Source organism: Coloeus monedula (genome assembly GCF_965178545.1).
Source record: "Coloeus monedula genome assembly, chromosome: 4".
NCBI lineage: Eukaryota > Metazoa > Chordata > Aves > Passeriformes > Corvidae > Coloeus > Coloeus monedula.
The window spans coordinates 25,650,065-25,668,242 of NC_138784.1; the positions used below are offsets into that span (position 1 = coordinate 25,650,065).

The 18,178-nt window shown below is 45.6% G+C and overlaps 1 protein-coding gene across 12 annotated transcripts in view; it reads left to right on the top strand.

Moving 5' to 3' along the window:
- CACNA1I (calcium voltage-gated channel subunit alpha1 I) overlaps positions 1–18,178 on the top strand; it is a 123,322-nt gene that overhangs the window by 67,801 nt on the left and 37,343 nt on the right. For 9 of the 12 annotated variants that reach the window (XM_082280552.1, XM_082280549.1, XM_082280548.1 and 6 more), the window contains 5 exons: positions 3,064–3,223; positions 5,403–5,718; positions 6,392–6,484; positions 12,247–12,556; positions 13,958–14,358. In XM_082280552.1, the coding sequence (XP_082136678.1) occupies positions 3,064–3,223; positions 5,403–5,718; positions 6,392–6,484; positions 12,247–12,556; positions 13,958–14,358 (1,280 nt within the window). The remainder of the gene's footprint in view (positions 1–3,063; positions 3,224–5,402; positions 5,719–6,391; positions 6,485–12,246; positions 12,557–13,957; positions 14,359–18,178) is intronic. The other 3 variants (XM_082280550.1, XM_082280551.1, XM_082280558.1) reach the window with 2 other exon arrangements.

Consider the following 18,178-nt stretch of genomic DNA (forward strand, 5'->3'; position numbering starts at 1 on the left):
TCTTCCTTTCTCTTCTCGAGCAGCATTTCCCTTTTTACAAAGGATGCTTCAGAAAAGGTCACTGTCCCTTTCATATCCCCTCCTTACTGTGAGCCAGCATGGCTTCTGCTCTGCCAATGGTAAAGGACAAATGGGGATGTGGGGAAAGGCAGCAGTGGGGAGGGAGGCCAGGAAAAGTGTGCACATGAGCTGAGGAGCAGCACAGAGGCAGAGAGGAGTTGTAGGCACAGCAAGAGAAAAGTAAAGTGGCAGAGCAGCAGGTAGAGGCAGCAGAAGGTGGGAAGAAGGCAGCAGCAGGATTTTGATGAAGAACTGGCTTTCCAGCACCTTTCAGAATTTGTCATGCAAGATGCACAGGTGTTGCTGTGGATGGCAGCTTGTCCAGTGAGGGCCCTTTGGAAAAGGGAGGCATCCCAGTACCCCAAAACAGAATACTCCCAAAGCTGTACTGCCCATTTCCATTGTTGGGCAGTTGCTTTGGAGACCTCATTGTTTTGGCCACCAGGCTCTATGGTAAATCATCACCTGTTATCCTTAGGCCTTTCAGGCTTTCTCCTTCTTTCTCCTGCAATTGCAACTGATGTTTGAACATCTGGATGGGTGTAGATTCAGTGTTCCTCATTTTGAAGAGCCAATCTCATCTCCACAGTCTGCATCAATAGAAAGAGAAAGATGAATCTGTCTAACTGTGAAATTAAAAAAACCTCATTTGTTTCACTTGGACTTAGGACCTGTTAATGCTGAAATTCTTCGTGAGGTGGAAAAGATGCCAAGTGGTGGGGTTACCTGCCAGTTCTTGGGTCATGGCTCCACATTCCCCAGAAGGCCTAACATGAGGGCAATAGCTATGATCTTAGAGCTGTGGAGAGCATAATCTTGTACCATCAGTACTCCCTGTGAGAGTCAGGATGGAGAACGTATGGGCAGGCAGAAAAGGAAAAGGCAGACAAGTTTTGCACATCACTTGCTTTCTCTTGGAACATAGACAAAATCAATTTTTGCAAATTCTGACCCAACAAGCGTGCTGTCTTTAAAATCCTGGTGGGAATGTCTGTTCTGTCTGTTCTGCATTTCAGCATAAGGGCAGCCTCACTTCTCCCATTACCCAGCTCTGAAGTGGAGCTAGCATCAACTGATCTGACATCAGTTGATCACCCCCTCTTGCAGCATTACTGGCACAGCTTCCCATGTCACTTGGCTCTCCCTAATGTACCAACCAGGACAGTTTATGGGAACTACTGAGCTCGTTCTGTGACGCAACATTAATGCCAGGAACGCAGCACTACAGTGAGGGTGCACGGTCTTGAAGTCTCTGTACTCTCCAGAGCGTTTCTCCAGGGCCCAGAAGGTCACAGTGGCCCACAGCAGGGCACTGTGGCTGCGTTGTTGGACTTGGTGTGCTGAGAGGTCAGAGAGCTGCCAGTGACTCAGGGCATGGCTGCAATCCCCAGCGAGTGGCTGGAGCTGTGCCCCAGCTCTGCCGAGTTACTGATGTACTCATCTAGAAGCTGCCTTACGTGGTGGCTGGTGACACAGCTGGACAGCCAGGCAGCAGGGCTCAGCTACTGCTCCCCAGCCTGGTCTTAGAGCTAGTGCCATCATCCATTATCCTTCACAATCCTGTGTAAGCACCATTAAGCATCTTCTCCCTCCTACACATCCCCTACCTGTAAATACCACTCCTGTCTCTTCTACCCTGCTCTGTCCCCAAAACATTCTCTGCTAATCTAAACCAGTCTGATGTTCCACAGCAGGCACACTTCTCCTTCTCCCTTCAGTGTTTGTGAATTCCATGCCTGCCTGCCCCACCCCAGGTGCCACTTCCCTCTCTGAGGTGTGAGCAGTCCAGGGGATAGACATGGAGCATAATGTATATTATTGTGTGGTAATTACTTGATGCTGGGTACACAAGGGGGATTATCTTGTGTCCCAAAGGGCTGTCAGAGAATCCTAATCTTATCTTCCCCTCCTCTTTTGCCTTCCACTGCCATCTGGAGTAATGAATTGGTTATAAATACCTAATTAGCTAATTATTTGCTGGCCTACATGGAAAATCTTCAGTGAAGGAACTCTCTGGGTACCTGGGGGAGGGACCTCCATGGAGATGAGGAGAGACAACCTCGTGAGGTGTGCATAGGGGTAAAGGCAGTACTGTGATGCTCAGAAGATTTCTAGACTTTCACCATCCCTGGAGAGCAGAGGAAAAGCCATTAGCTCCACAGAGAAACAAGACTATGTTTACCTCTACTTGTGGCTGTGAGCTGAAGAGCCAAGGGGAAAGTAAAACCACATGAACAATTCATTAGGTAATTAGAGAGTAAAAAAAAGTTCTTTTTGGAAACATTTGTAGTGGGCAGAGATTCTGTGCTGGAAGCATTTTGGGCTGTGCCTGCTACTTGTGTGCTCCAGCCCCGTTGGGGCACGATGACTAGCCAGGGGAGGAAGTTGTGGTCTACATGAGTGTCTCTTGATGATACTTTCACTGATAAAAACCCAATTATCTATGTCAGTTTATATGTTCTGGAAAGGTTCATCCCACTGGCAGGCTGGCCTTGGTCTGTCAATCCAGGTCTCATCTCACAGGTTGCACCATGCAGCTGTTGTACTGGGATGACTTTCAGTCCGAGCCATTGGATAACGGGGCTGTTGAGCTGACATGCCCCTTTGGGACAGTTGTCACTCTGTTGTCCTTCTGCAGGGAAAGGGGAGGAAGGGATGTCAGTCAGATAGCTGATGGCACCAAAAGTCTCATTCTCTTTTCTTCCCTGCTGCAGATGGAGGCCTAAGGTTAAGAGATCACAGCATCACAGCAGCTCTGCTGGCTGCCTGTCAGTAGAGGTTAGGACAAGAAAGGGCAATAACCATAAACCTGGCCTGCTTTGGACAGTAGTTAATTTCTGACACTCTGCTTTTATTTTCATGGGGCCTTTTTTTTTTTAATTAGTATTTTTTTAATGCTTATCTTGTAATCTTTTTTCCTTTTCTTCTCCTTCCCTTCTTCTCTCCCTTTCTCTATCCCTGTGTCCCACACTTGCTCCTTCTGGTTCTCTTCTCCCCCTGCAGGCATGCGCATCCTTGTGAACTTGCTCCTGGACACCTTGCCCATGCTGGGGAACGTCCTTCTTCTCTGCTTCTTTGTCTTCTTCATCTTCGGCATCATTGGGGTGCAGCTGTGGGCTGGGCTGCTCCGCAACCGCTGCTTCATGGAGGAGAACTTCACAGTGTGAGTGACTGGGAGACCACATCTCCTTCCTTTCTTCCAGGGATGCTTCTCTTTCCCTCTGCCTGCTCATGTCTTCTGCCAGGCTCTCTGTGTATCACTTACTCCAAGTGTGGGGTGATAGTGTGCAGGGTGTTGGTCACATCTTGCAGTGGAAAGGGAGGGCGGCAAAGACAGCTGGTTTTCTTCTGTCTTCTCAGCAGGTGACAGGGCTCATTTGGATTTGATCGAGGCACAGGTTAGCATGGCTGCCCCCTCCAGCCATGCCCAGTAATACAGGATGGTGCTCCTACACCCAAAAAGACATGAAACTCTGGAACATGCTGCCTTTCTCCTGAACCTGCTCCCTCTTCAGAAAACAACACTCACAGGAGTCTTACAGAAAGCCATAGTGCTTCCTGAGGCATCCAGGGACAGCTCTGGCGCCTCCAAAATGGAGCTGGGGTCACTGTTTGGACGGCGGTGCATTAACTCTGGAGGGACATTGAGAAATTACTAGAAAACTTCAGGAGCAGGATTGCATGTGGCCAGTACCATGGGGAAGGGACAGAGGGCTGGTGGGAGAGGTGTCCCACAGCCGGGTTAGTAGAAGTGAGAGCATCTGAAAGCAAAGAATGAATGTTTGAATGGGACAAAAAACTCGTGGGGAAACATGGGAACAGTTCTGGCAAAGAGAGCCTGGAGCCACACAGGGGTCAATTACAGGTATCTGAGGTTTATTCGGGGGGGTTCAGGGGCGAGTCTGCAGAGCACAACTTTACTCCTCCCACAGGCAGTGGGGTGGAAAAGCTCCTGCCTGCCATGAATTCTCCGATTACCCAGTTTCAGGACACAGCTCCTCCTGTTGACTTTCTGGCTTTAGTAGATCTCAGGCTTTAAAATGTTTTCTTAAAACCGTATGCTAATCCCAGGTGTGCTGTCAGTGTAGACTACTTAAAGAAAACCTAGAGCTGTAGATCAGTTTAGACTGATTAAACAGTTCTGAAGCTTTAGATCATCTCAAATTGGAAAGAAAATGTGTGAAAATACAATGTGCAGAACAGCAGTGGAGTTGCAGAGTAGGAGCTGCTTAAAGCAGGCATTTTCTGTGTTTATTCCTTGGGGAAAAACTAATGTTTAGGATGATTGTCCTTTATGTAAATCAGGAGTAGCACTTCTTTAATGAGTGTAATTACATCCATGCAGAGTTGATGTAACTGAGAAGTGAATTCGGGCCACAGCCTTCACAGTGCAGATATTAGAAAATATTTGGCTGACTGTTACTGGGGAAATCAATTCTGAAGGTACCCATGCACCAATGATGAGGATGAGTTAAAACATATCTTTGTAGTTTAGTCCTACTTAGTTAAGAATCAGAGACTGTCTTTTCTTTTTCATCAACACCTGTCCTCTTCCGATGACGCTTTGTGAAAAAGTCTGCGTTTGCACAACGTGAAAGTTGTGCATTGTAGCACTGCAAGGAATACTCCAGATAAAGTTTAATCCAATTTTTTTTTATCTCCACCTTTCACTTTTCTGATATTAGCTCATCTCCAGCTAGGCAAGCATAGATGATTTTAATTATTCATGCATTTGGAAGGTGCTTGCATTATTTGGAAAAAAGACATGAACTTGTCATGAAACATTGCACCCATAATGCCAGCTGTCAAGGAGGAGTCAAAGTTAAGGTTAAGTCAATTTTATCTTTCCATTTCCAAATTTTAAGGCTTATCTGTGCAACGTTAATTATGCATGAACTGGATTTTTTTTTAGAAGTACAGAAGGTTCACTACCAAATGTTACAAAACATGTCCATCAGCAGTTACATATATGAACATATTACAGTAAAGCCTGATGAACTTCCTTAATGTCATTGCATCTGATTTAGCTTTGATGTTAATGGGGAGAGTGATCAGACTGCAAATCTCTGCATTCCAGCTTTTCTTCACCTTCATGCAAGCAGATTGTGTAATTTGGCTTGGGGTGATCTGATGGCAGGAAAACCTCTGAAGACTGGGAACTCACCCTAGAAATGTCCTGGTTTTCAGGAGCCCTGTCTTTCTTCCTCTTCTCCTGAGGCAATAAATCTGGAAATCCCCTACCCAATGCAGTCCCTATGTCAGAATGGGGGGTGCCAGCTCCACCAGTATCACTGATAGGAAATTCTCTGTCACAGGAAATTTGACTGTGGGTTCTTTTGCAGACAAGGTGACATTGTCCTGCCCCCTTATTACCAACCAGAGGAAGATGATGAGATGCCCTTTATCTGCTCGCTGTCAGGAGACAATGGAATTATGGGCTGTCATGAAATACCCCCACTGAAGGAGCGAGGCCATGAGTGTTGCTTGGACAAGGATGATTATTATTATTACAATTCAGTCCGGCAGGAGTTCAATATCAGTGGCATGTGTGTGAACTGGAACCAGTACTACAACGTGTGCCGCACCGGCAACGCCAACCCGCACAAGGGTGCCATCAACTTTGACAACATTGGCTACGCCTGGATTGTGATATTTCAGGTAAGTCTGAGTTAGCCTCCTTACAAGGCTCAAGCTTATTTTTCTGTTTTTCAAACCCAGTCGTTCTGGGCTCCAGTGGTAATTTCTGCAGGGTGTGACAGAGGTGCAAAGTAAAGGGCCTTGCAACTCCCCTGGTAAGGGAGACAGCACACACACGAACAGTGTTCCTGTAGGTGGGGAGGGACACAGAGCAGTTCCAGGTGCTTGCTGAAATAAGCTCCATTCTTCAGCCTGACTTGTATCAGTTTCCCTTTCAGTCCAGACAACTGTAGTAAAGGAAGTTTTGTTTTTTTTTAAATTCCCAGTACACGTTGCAGATGGGAGCTAAATTCCATGTTTTTTTCTTTTCCTCCGGCCGTACGCGGTGTCCAGTCCAAGGGGCACAGAAACCTGCTGCGGGTTTTCCCCTGCTGTGATCCAGGGAAATGAACTATTTTAATGGAGTATTCCTGCTGTGGACTAGAATGATCTCACAGGCTTTGACAGTATGCCAGTGCCACCAAGCAGTACCATGCTGATTTCCCAAGATGGAAATTTGGCTTCGTTGAAATGAATTGTTGTTTCTCACCTTTCTTGGGTTGCAACCGTCCTGCCAGTATTTGCTTGTATACACTGAGGAGTGAACTCTGGAATACTGCTTCCCTCCTGTTTCTCTTGTTGTTCGTCTTTGCAGGTGATCACACTGGAAGGGTGGGTGGAGATCATGTACTATGTGATGGATGCCCATTCCTTCTACAATTTTATCTACTTTATCTTGTTGATAATCGTAAGTATAAGGTTTGATGAATGACAGCAATGCAAGCTAAGAGCCTACAAAAAACAGGTCTTAGATCAACACAGATCCTGGGCATTCTAGGAGTCTCAGAAATCCAGCTAGTTGATTTTCACCAAGAGTCTGCAGCAGGATCACATACATAGTTATCAGCCAAGTTATTATATTTCACTCAAAAACATACTTAGAATTGATTTCTAAAGTTATACATGCCCAGTGTAGAATAATGTTCTCACTGGCAGATCTTCTTGCAAAGTAAATTCCCCAAACCAGTTGGCTTAAAAGCCAATTCTTTCTCTGCTCTTCTACTTGGTCTCTATATATTTTAAGCTCTTGAGTAATTTTTGAGCCATGTTGAGCCAGGAGCTTTTGGCAGCACCTGGATTTATCAGGTTCAGAGTCTCAGATTCACATTTTGTTAGATTCAGGGTCTGTCACGCTGAATTACTTCCTCACTGTGAACGAAAAGGAACTACTGCTCCGAAAGTGTCAGCAGTCCAAAATAAACTGGCTGTGTGAGATCCCTTGTGGTTGGTGGGATGGAAAGAGAGAAGTGTGTCAGCGATGAGAACTTAATAAGCAGTTTATAAACCCTGTGGATTTATGCAAATGAAGTTTGAAGGTTGGTTTTCTGTGGAGATATTTATTATCTGGACCTGGGATGAGAGTTGAGAAACATGGTGCCACTGCCTCTCCATTCCTCAGGCTTCCCTTGCATAAGTGCATTTTCTTGGAGGGAATAGTCTGTTTCTAACAAGGAGGGATTTTGTTTTTGTGAAGGCTCTTGCACTTTGCTCACCTGGGGGACCAAAGAGTGAAATAGAAAGACATAGGATGAATTATGGGAATTATAAAATCTGTACCTGGTAGATGCAATTTCGTTCCAGGTCACTAGGCAAGGACCTCAGTGTGTATTTCCAAGACCTACGTGCATTTGGATGGGCTGATGAATGGGACCTGGCTATGACTCTGATCTTCATCCAACACTTGTCCTGTGAGGCCACGCCCTTCAAGAAATAAGATCTCTAGACAAAGTCACCCAGTAAAACCAACAGATTTACCTAGTACAGGATCTAGTTAAAATTCAAGTTGGCATACAATGACTTGAGAAAAAGCAAACTTTAATCCATTTCTGTGAGAAATTCTGCAGCCTGTACATATGGAGGGTCCAAAAAAAAAAAAAATCTGTTAGCCCATTCAGGTCAGACAACTTACGAAAATCTTACTGTATCCTTGATTTCACCCTGCCTTATGGCCTTCTACACTCACAAGGGCAAGACAAGGAGAGAATAACAGAAATATGACCCTGTGGGCTGGAGCATGAAACCTGGACAGCAGAGGTGAAATATACCTTCAGGAATGTTCCTTTTACTTCGAGGCTGGAGAGTCCCAAAGAGACAGTGCAGAGATGTGATTGCACAGGATGGGGTGACATGGGGGAGTTTCTGCAGGCTCTGTTCTCAAGGGCAAACTGAACATCCACTGCTTTTTGTGAGTTCAGAAAATTCTTCATTTCCCATGAAGTTTGTTCATATATCCCATGATGTAACAGATATTTAGTACCCACCTGCATTTTGACTTTGAGCAGCATGGTCAGGATACGCCAGTTTGTAGAATATGCAGTTAGACACAGACTTTACTCCTTGTCCCACAGCCACAGTCTCTCCCAGAGGCAGGAAGGAGTGTGCAGGGTCAGTGTTTAACCACTGGGGCACAACATACCCAGTCTTTTGCAGGCCAGTTCCAGAAACTGCCCCTCCCCCCACATGTCAAACTACAGAAATTCTGTCACTATATTTTTGGTTTCTAAGTATCCTTCCAGTGCTGGCTCACATCATGTGGATTCACAGTGATTCAAACTTTCTCTCTGGATTTGCAGGCACCGAAAACCCTCAATTAAACATTCCACCTGAGATGTTACTGCAGAGTGTCATTGACATTTCTAGACCCTCCCTCCTCATTTGCAGAAGCCATATAGGTTTATTTCTGTGAAACACAGAAGAACATGAATCTCAGGTTACTTTAGGGTCTGCTGAGAACAAAGGAGCCATATGCTAGGTGGAATATTTTCTTTGCCTTTGGTGGAGTTAGGCCAAGGAAGTATTTAGCTTTTCTGCTACCTACTTGGCGTGTGTGATATACCTTTTGCAGCACATAGCCACAGTGTAAACTCACTATCACTTGGCTGCATTTTCTGTCTGAATCTTCATATAGAAATGATAATCTTTCTTTAAGTCTCATGAAGTATCGCCCTTCCAGCCTTTATGCTTCCCTCCTTCTCCATGGTTGAAAGGCCCGTGTTTCTAAGCAGAATTGTTCTGACAGTCATACTTTCAGCTCTGACTCTTTGCTTTTCCACACACATTCTAGCCTTGGCTCAGACTCAGTCTTCTGGGGCTAGATCTCTGCAGCTTCTCTCCAGAGCTGTGCTTTCATCCATGATTTCTTTCCTACAATGATATCTGCAAACACCCACATAAGGGCATTACCTGCTACTGCTCATATGGCAGGAAGAAGGCTCCACCACCTGGATGTACTCCTAGCACAGTTAGAAATCCTGCACAGATGTGCTCCTCTGAGGGGAAGGGTGCTGACTGACCCTGGCACTCTGAGAAGCCTTGTAGAACAATCTGGAAAAAGCATTTTATGTATTCAGTAGATTTTAAATTGCTTCCCCTTTGGCCAGGGGTCAGGGATGTGATACGAACGAAGGACTGCTCCCTGCTCTTGGGTCAGTGTTTCATTTGGGATTTCCTGCTTGAGGTCCAGCTGTCTCTTTGACACCTCTCCAGCTACTCAGCCACTGCTGTGGCTCCTGGATGAGTGAGCTCTTCTGAACTCTTAGACTGGCATCTGCATTGCAGCACTCAGAGGCTCCTTGAAGTGCTCTGTGCTTACACATGTGGGCCTCAGAAGGCAAGCTGGACATCCAGGCAGAAGCAGTGAAAGTAATTGACAAGTCAGCATCTGCAGCACTAGTCAGATTTTGTTAGATATTGTAGAGATAGGGCTTGAACCTTGGGCTGAATGAGGCCAGGATCTGCTTTATCAAAGCACAGCTCAGTCTCAGGGCTGAAAGGGACCCTGTGTTAGGGCTCTGAATCAAGGGTCTCCATCTGCTTCTGTCAGATGCTTTGACTCCATGTCCGACACTTCCCCGTCTCTCTGCTCAGCCAGCTGAGATGAATCACTCAATTAGGAGCCTTCTGGGACCCTTCTTGCCCTTCTCCTGGCTGGGAAGCAGTGCCAAGCTCAGCAGGGCCTGAGAGTTTATGGTCTTGCCTGTGATTTTGAGGATTAACCAAGCTAATTTGCTTTGTGCTTGATGTTCCTAGCTAAAAGGATAAGGACTGGGGAGTAGTTGCCATATCCAGTCCTCTCCCTTCTCCCCTTTTTGTTCATCTGGTGGGAGATGGCAGCAAACGGTGCCTGTGAGGACAGGGCTTGGTGATGTGAACCTGAACCCTGTTCCAGATTCAACCCTAGGCCAACAGTGTGGTCCTGGTGAGGGCATCTCAGCCCTCAGCTCTTCCCCTTGTGGCCTGGGGAGAAGGTGTTGCAAGCCCTAACTGCTTGTGGTTTGTGAAGTTGTGGGAAATTGCGAAGTACCAGGCGGTGTCACAAGTAGTGCTCCAGAGATGCTGACACAGCTGGTGTCCATCTCCCTGCGCTGCTTCACTCAGTGCTGGCTGAGGGACATAACCAAAAAGGAAAGCCCATGTGAGTATCATGCTGCTGAGGAGAGTGCACCAGAGAAGAATTTGGATTCCCAGTCATACTCTCATCAGTTAAAATAAAACATGCAAGACATCACAGACTAGGGAAAATGTTGGGTGAAGGCAAAGGAATCTGAACGAGGCATTATTTTAATTTTCAAGGCAGCATGCAGCAGCTGAAGGGAAAATAGGCTGAAATATGGGGGAAGGAGAGAGAAGGGAAGGGTTCAGTGATGAAGGGAAACAGAATTAGAACAGCTTTGAAGGATGCTGAGAGGAGGAGGGGGGGAAAAAAAAGCCCTTTATTTTCAGATACTTTACTGTCCTTATGTTGAATCTGGTCAGAAAGAGCTTCATGTTTCAAAGGGTTATTGAGATGCTAGCAGGGACACCACCCCTTTGGACAAAGGTGCTGGGCACTTGTGTGCAAGAGAAAGGGTCACCCAGAAGGGCAAGCTGGTCAGGAGAAAGGCTGCTGGGATAGGTAAAACAAGCTCTGAGGTACTTGCTGAAATAAACCCTTTTTCCATTCACAAGCACTGAGGTCAGGTTATCACCACCTTTGTCTCCTCTGTCCCCTTTGCTGGAAAGGCTTTGCAGGAGAGGACACATGTGAAGACAAGGGCAGGACTGAATCCTGCTCTCTGTCAGAGCTCTTTGCTTGTAAAGGAGGGACAGCGAGGTGTGACTGGGTCCTGTGTGGGTTCATACAGGAGAAACTGGTGTCAGGATGCCCCTTGGCAGGGATGCTCACTGGCCCAGGGGAAGCAGAAATCTTGGGCTGGTGCTTCATCTCCTCACAGGGGCTGCCCCTCAGAGTCTGTTTCAGAGCACTGCAGATGCATGGTCCTTCTTCAGAGTTTAGACTCTGCATTTTATCAATGCCCTGTTGCCATTTACAGATCTGCAGGGAGTAGGCAGCAATCAAGGGGTCATAGCTTTTGAAAATTATTTTGAATGTAGTTACCAGCCCTTTTATGTATGAAATTCTCATCATATTGAAGCCCAGGATTCATCCTATATCTATCTATCTATGGAGAGATCTCCCTGTGGAAATGAATCTCTAATTTCATGATATGTAACACAGAGTGTGTTCATTTTGCCTCCAGATCTCTCAGCACCAAGAAATCCTTTCTCCATTTTACAAATAGAAAAACTGAGGTTTAAAGGGAACATGCAAAGTTGTAAAATAAGCCCGGTAGACATTTGGGCTTCTGTATGGAGAACTAGAGCATAGGGAGAACTTGAGCATTTTGTTTGCTCTTTCTAAGAAATGGGAGGTGTGTTTTTTAAGGCTTTTGTGTTTGAAATGTGAAGCCTACCTAGGCCAGAGGGCAAATTTAAAAAGAGCAAATATGATATGTCTTGTATCAGAAGAATAGGAAATAAGCAAGGAAGCATGGTTTTACCAGACTATTCAGTGTCCTTCTAAAAGTCATTCGTTTCTGTAAAATCCTTTTTGATTTCAAGAGCTCACTCATTTCAGCAAAGTCCCATCTCCCTGTATGGAGAATTAAGGTGCAAATGGTAGAAATTAATAACATGCCCCAAGTATATAAGTATGTCATTAAAATGATCTGAGAATACTGACATTTCTTCCAAGAGCTGAAGGCTATAAATGGCAGTGCATGATTTTTCCAGTGGTAGATGAATAAGTAGAGATCAACCAAACTGGTTCTCTGTCTCCTACCTTCTATTTAATACAAAGCAGAGGGAAAGAAAAGGTCTAGTTTTCATCAAGCCCTTTGTATGCAACTTCTAAGTGATTTGCTAAGGCTCCCAAAACCTGCAAAAAGTTGGACCTATTTCCTGAATTTCAGTGCATAGCTTTAAATTCTGCATGGAAATGATGTTTAGAGAGGTCTCAAAACCAAGCTCATGCACTCCTGGCTTTCTCTGAAACCCCTTCTCCATATGCAGACTGATTCCCACTCCTCTGTCTGCCTCCAGTCACTTTCCCCTCCTCTCTTGCCTTACATTCCCCCTCCCACATGTTCCTCCTTGTGCTGACATCGGTCCCTTCTTCTCCTTTGCTGTTAGGTGGGCTCCTTCTTCATGATCAACCTGTGCCTGGTGGTCATCGCCACACAGTTCTCGGAGACCAAGCAGCGGGAGCACCAGCTGATGCAGGAGCAAAGGGCCCGCTACCTCTCCTCCAGCACCGTTGCCAGCTACATGGAGCCGGGAGACTGCTACGAGGAGATCTTCCAGTACGTCTGCCACATCCTGCGCAAGGCCAAGCGCCGCACCCTTGGGCTGTACAACAGCGTGCAGAGCTGGCGCCACGGCCACGTGGAGGAGCCCAGCGACGCCAAACCCGGCGTGAGCAGGAAAAGCCAGAGGCACTACAGTAAGGATCACATGGGTAGAGCTGGAAATGCCAGCGGTGGAAATGTGAGAGTAGCTGGGAGCATCTCCATGCGCCAGCTTTCCAAAGGACCTGTGCCTATAAAGAACAGAATTACAATTAACACTGGCCATTGAGCGTGGCACCATGGCCAGCACACCAGACCAGCAAGGTGGGGGTGGTCAGCAAGAAAGGGAATGAAACAAGGGTGGCCAGCAGGGAATATGGATAATCCAGGTCTGAAATCCAGAGACCATAAAGAGATAAAGACACTGAGGCTTGTAAAGGGTTCCGTGTCTGGTATAGCCCGGTGTTGATAGCAGTTTGGGAGAGAGAAGAATTAGGGGATATAACAAAGTGGGGCAAAGGATTTGACCTGGTGGCACAGCAGGTCCCCCAGAGCTCTTCTCCCAAACAGAGTTGCTGCCAGACCTCAAGAGAGAGGCAAAGAGAGTAGAATTGCAGTAAGATGTTGCCTGAACCTAAGGAGCGACGCTGAGGTCTGGTTGATATGCAAGGACAATGGAGACAATTTCTCTTGATGGCAGCACATGCTGTTGCATAAAATGAGACATGAGATATCATTTAAATTGGGTTCCTGGCTGGAAAAGTCACTGTAAAAGTGGTTTTATAGAGTTAGTATTAACTGCCTGCTGATGCTTTTCCTATGTTATGCTCCCATTAACAAGCAAAAAGGCAGATTTTCCTTCAGCTGGTCCTGCATAGTCCAACTTTCATTTTCTTTTCTTGCTGGGAGAAAAGTTTCTGCAGGCTTCATGTGCTGTGTTAATGAATTAATTGCTTCATTTCCCCCAGTGTCCACTTGATCTTCCAGGCCCAAATGGAGGATCAAGAAACAGAAATTTAGATTTCTCACTGAAGTCAGGGGATCTGTTCTGATTCATAGCACACACTGTCAGGAGGATGTGTTCCTGTGCTACCTCTTCTGGCTTCTTGAGATGCTTTGTTAATGTAGTTTCTCTAATTTAGAGAGTTCAGTTCAGGCTGGGGGGTTCTCAGACCCCACTTGTAGCAGTTCAGGCCAAAAGCAACTCTCATGACTGTTTTTTCCCTCAGGTCCCTCTTAACACAAGCTAGTGAGTCTCAAGCCACAATTTCTTCATGAGACAAAGCAGTTCTTTCTCTAATGGACGTGAACCCTGTTGAGTCTAATCACAGGAAGCTGAACAGTACCGTGTGTTTTGGAGGCACAGCCTGTCAGCATAGAGCCCCCAATGGCAATGGCTTCTATTGCTGCCCTTGAGATGATATGTCAGTGTTTACTCATCCTTACAGCTAAAAAGCCCAGTTACTCTGTCTAAATACCCAGAAACCAAACAGGTGTCCACTTTGAATGTCTTTTTCATAGCATCCTTCTTTAAGCAACACCATTTCTCTTTCCAGGGGCTTGCCAGCAGCACAACTCTCTTGGCTGCCCTCCTCAGGGCTTAGTCCAGCCCATCGCTGTGACAGCAACCTCTGATCCCACCAACTGCCCCCGATGCCATAGGGCAGAGCATGAAGCATCCAGGAGGCTCTCAGTCCTGGACAGCGCTGGCTCAGACCAGGAGGATGGAGGAGCCAGTGAAGGGGATGGAGAGGGCAGCCAAGAGGACCAGGGTGCCTCAGCGCTGGAGAAGGAGGAGGAGGTGGAAGAAGGAGGACGGCTGAAGCTCTGCAGTGACATGTGGCGAGAAGTGAGGGTCAAGCTTCGAGTGATTGTGGACAGCAAGTATTTCAACCGTGGGATCATGATTGCAATCCTAGTGAACACCATCAGCATGGGCATTGAGCACCACGAACAGGTAAAGCACCTCAGGGCACAAGGTGGGCAGTGTGGACTGCTGAGCCCTGCTGGGGGTTATAGCCTCGCTAAGCAGCTGATGCAATTTGATGGAGGCAGAGACTGAGCAATTTGGACCCCAGACTGCAGCACAGATGGTCCCAGCATGACTTTGGAGAAAGCCTCAGGATCTTGCAGGGTCTCTTACTTCTTTATACCTGTTCTTAATCGCTTTCTCTGTCTCTCCATGTATTTTCCTCTCACCTCTTTTCAATGCTTCCCTTTCCCTCTTCCCTGGTCATTCATCCCTCTGTTTTTCTTTTTTGCCCTCTCTCCACTTTCTGTCTGCTTCTTTCTCCATCATCCTCCTCTCTTCCATCTTCCTCTTCTCTCTCACTCATTTCTCTCTTCATTAGCTTACTGAATCCTTAGTCTATTTGGTTAATTTAATGTGCCCTCTGGGGATGTCACAGGCACTTCACCAGCATCTCAATTCAAATCCATCAGCTTGCTAGCCTTCCCAACTTAATTAAGAGATGTCTGAGCATATTCTATCTATACAAGAAGGCTAGGAAAGGCACCACCTCCAATCTCCAGTCGTTTTGGGAACTCAGGCTGCTTGAGCCTTTCCTTTGCCCTGAGAATAAGAAGTGATAGGTCAGACACAAACAGCAGGTGTGGACACAGGTTTGACTTTCATGCCAGTAGTTTTCAGGCAGCTCTGAGTCAGCTGTGCACTTTATCCTAATGACAGACTTGTGAGATGGAGAGCAATTGTGTGCCCTTATTTTATAGCTGGGACACAGAGACTGTGTCTGCACTGTGATGTGCAGTGCCAGTGTCAGAGGGTATTAAGCCCACCCATAACCTTGCATGTGCACTGCTGGTTGGTGGCTGTGCTGCACTTTGCATTGAAAGAGTGCATGCTGTACATCCATGTCTCAGATCTACGCTGCCAGTCTGAATCTGACCAAGATTCACTCCTTGTGTCTGCCCAGATCACAAAATGAGATCGCTGCACTACTGAGATGCTGACTGTATTGAAGCTCTGGAGCCAAGGTGAAATCTAGCCTTGAACACAGTGTCAGGCAGCAAAGAGACAGGCAGTGAGCCCAGTTCAAGCAAGGCACTCCGATTTGTCCTGAGCTGTATCAGGATGAAGATACCTTGAGACCTTGTGTATCTTAAATTCCCTGTTTGAGGCAACACAGTGTCTGAGCCAGTATTTGAAGCCTCAGATGTCTGGATCCCACCCACGTATCAAGCTTTAAACCAATTTTCAAAGCCCAGCTAGTTTCTGATACAAGGCTGTGAAACCTTAATTTGATCCCAGAATTCAAAACTGCACTGGATGCTTCAGTACCAGAAAAATACTGGCAGGAGCTCAGAGGAGAGGAGAATGAAGAAGATGCTGGAGGGGTTGACTCATGGAAATAGATAAAAAAGAGCAAAGCATTTATCTCATAGCAGAGAGATGACTAAGGGCTGGAGCCCAGGACAATTTGAAAACTGCCCACTGGTATTTTAAAGATGTGATCACCAAGCAGGGAGAGCCATTGTTCATCCTGGACACAGTGTGAATAATAGTTTGACAGAAGAATACTTGAGCTGGAGGTAGAGAATTCACTCTCGTGTTTTGGCTATTGTATGTGCAGATTTAAGCCCTTCTAGGATTCCTCTGCTGTGTTTGTACAGCCTGCAGCAGACTGGGATCTGCCTCTGCAGCCTTGGCGTTTCTAGTAGCAGGTTCTTAATGACAGTCCTTAAAATTGTGCTATCACTTTTTATCCATGAGTAGCTAGGAAAGGCTTATGACCCTGCATGCTGTTTTTACCAGAAGAGATGTCAGCCAAAATGATCATAACTGAAAAATGTGGTGCAGCCTGTTTATTCAGAATGTGTACTGAATTCTGCTTTCCTGGCACAAGAAGACTAAAACATATTCAGACCATACCATGAATTTTGGATTCTTTTCAGTCAGCAGTTAACTCAGAAGCACACAGACATTTGTACCTCCCTTTGCTCTCCTTCAGTTTTTCCCAAACTGTGCCATCAGTACATCTCAGGCTGGTGCTTCATTGCCTACATTTTTCTCCTTCCTATTTTTTTTTCTTCTGCTGTCTTTCCTCCCAAAAGCACAATTTTTCACAGAACAAAATCCAGAGAAAAAAGCCCCTCTGCCCACCAAGATCTGTGATTTGCAGGGTGACACCATCCTTTGACTGAAGAAGCTTCTGTTGCTTCACCTGCTTTATCATATGGATGTCTTCCAACCCAGAGCTAATGCCTATAAGGACCTCAGGTTAAGGACTGCAGGAGTGAGGCACAAGTTTCAGGCTCACAAACACTGGAACTCTGGGGACAGAGCACATGCATGTCACCTTCAGTTGCCCAGTCTTGACCAACAGACAGAAAAACATGAATTTAAACTGTTTGCTACAATTCAGGGGTTTCAAATTCATGGTGTTTTTCTTCCAGGAGACTGAACCTCAACAACTCAAGTAACTTTACTCATACTCAAATCACCTTAGAATTTGGCTTCATTTAGCTTATTCATCCAGTCCTTCATCCTGTCCTGATTGTGTGGCCAAGGCAGTTTCCATCTGCATATATATTTCTTGTGAAGGAAATCAACTCGTTTTAGGAGAAACTGCACTTCTTTGTGTCATTTTAAATCCGTGATCTTATAACAAGGTATCATTTGTAAATAGCTATGTTTATTCAAATCCATCAGTGTGCAATATACCATGTAATAGTCTCGATATTAGGCCTTCAGATATTGCTGAGACATTGCATAAGCCAAACCCCATCATTTCAAGCTTTGTCCTTCTTGAAATAGTTTTTGCAGTTCTTCAGATCTGCCTCTATTTGGAAGTGTCTATTTTTAAAATCCAGTGTAGAAAATATTAGATTCTTGTGGCTGTCCAGAAGAATCCTTTTAAGAGGCTTACTTTTTTCTTAATATTCACAGTGGATCTGGTGCTGCTGACTTTTCTCCCTTATTCTTCACAAGGATGAAAAGCTTGTCCCAGCTGAATGTCCCAGACTGCCTTTCTCATCATGTATTTCTTGAATGGCCTGTTGGACTCAAGTTTCTCTGCCATTAGCAGCCATGTTAGACAACTGCTGAGTAACTTGGTTTATCTTCTCCAGTATCTGTTGGATATCCTTCATACATCATATCAATTCTTTATGAGGTCTGTCTGCATGGATCAGATGATGATCCCCTGTTTCCTAACTAGACGCACCCTGTGGATCAGTACCTTCATATCCTTTAGCCTGTGTGATTTCACTTTATACCAGCATTTATTGCATTCACAAGTTCATATTTTACAGTTATTGCTTCTCTTTTTACTATTTGCTCCTTGTCAGAAACATTCAGCAAATGTCCAAGCCAGCTCATCATACTGACATTTAGTAAGGATGGAACAGTCTCCCTGGAGTGGTAGATGAAACCACACTACTTCAGCCTTGTAGAACTGGAGTATAACAATCATGAAATCCTGCCCTGATTGTGGGGTGGTGATTAAACTTAAGTAAAAGCTAGTTAGTGTGTTCCATAGCTGATTTCAATGGCTCTTCTAATTATTGTCAAGCGACTTTGAAATTGTGTGTAAAAATAGACAGGCTGGAGGGAGCTCTTTATGGAATATTTCTTTTCCATGTTCTCATCACAGAGGCAGTGATGTGCAGGTTTGGTAGGGCTGGTCTGCATAGGTCACATCAATTACTCTTCAGTTTCTAGACAGTTGCAAATTTACTCCTGGTTAGGAGAAACTTTTCCTGCAGGGGCTTCATGGTGATCTTAACCTTTCCTATGGTGTAGGAGTTTCTGTCTGCTG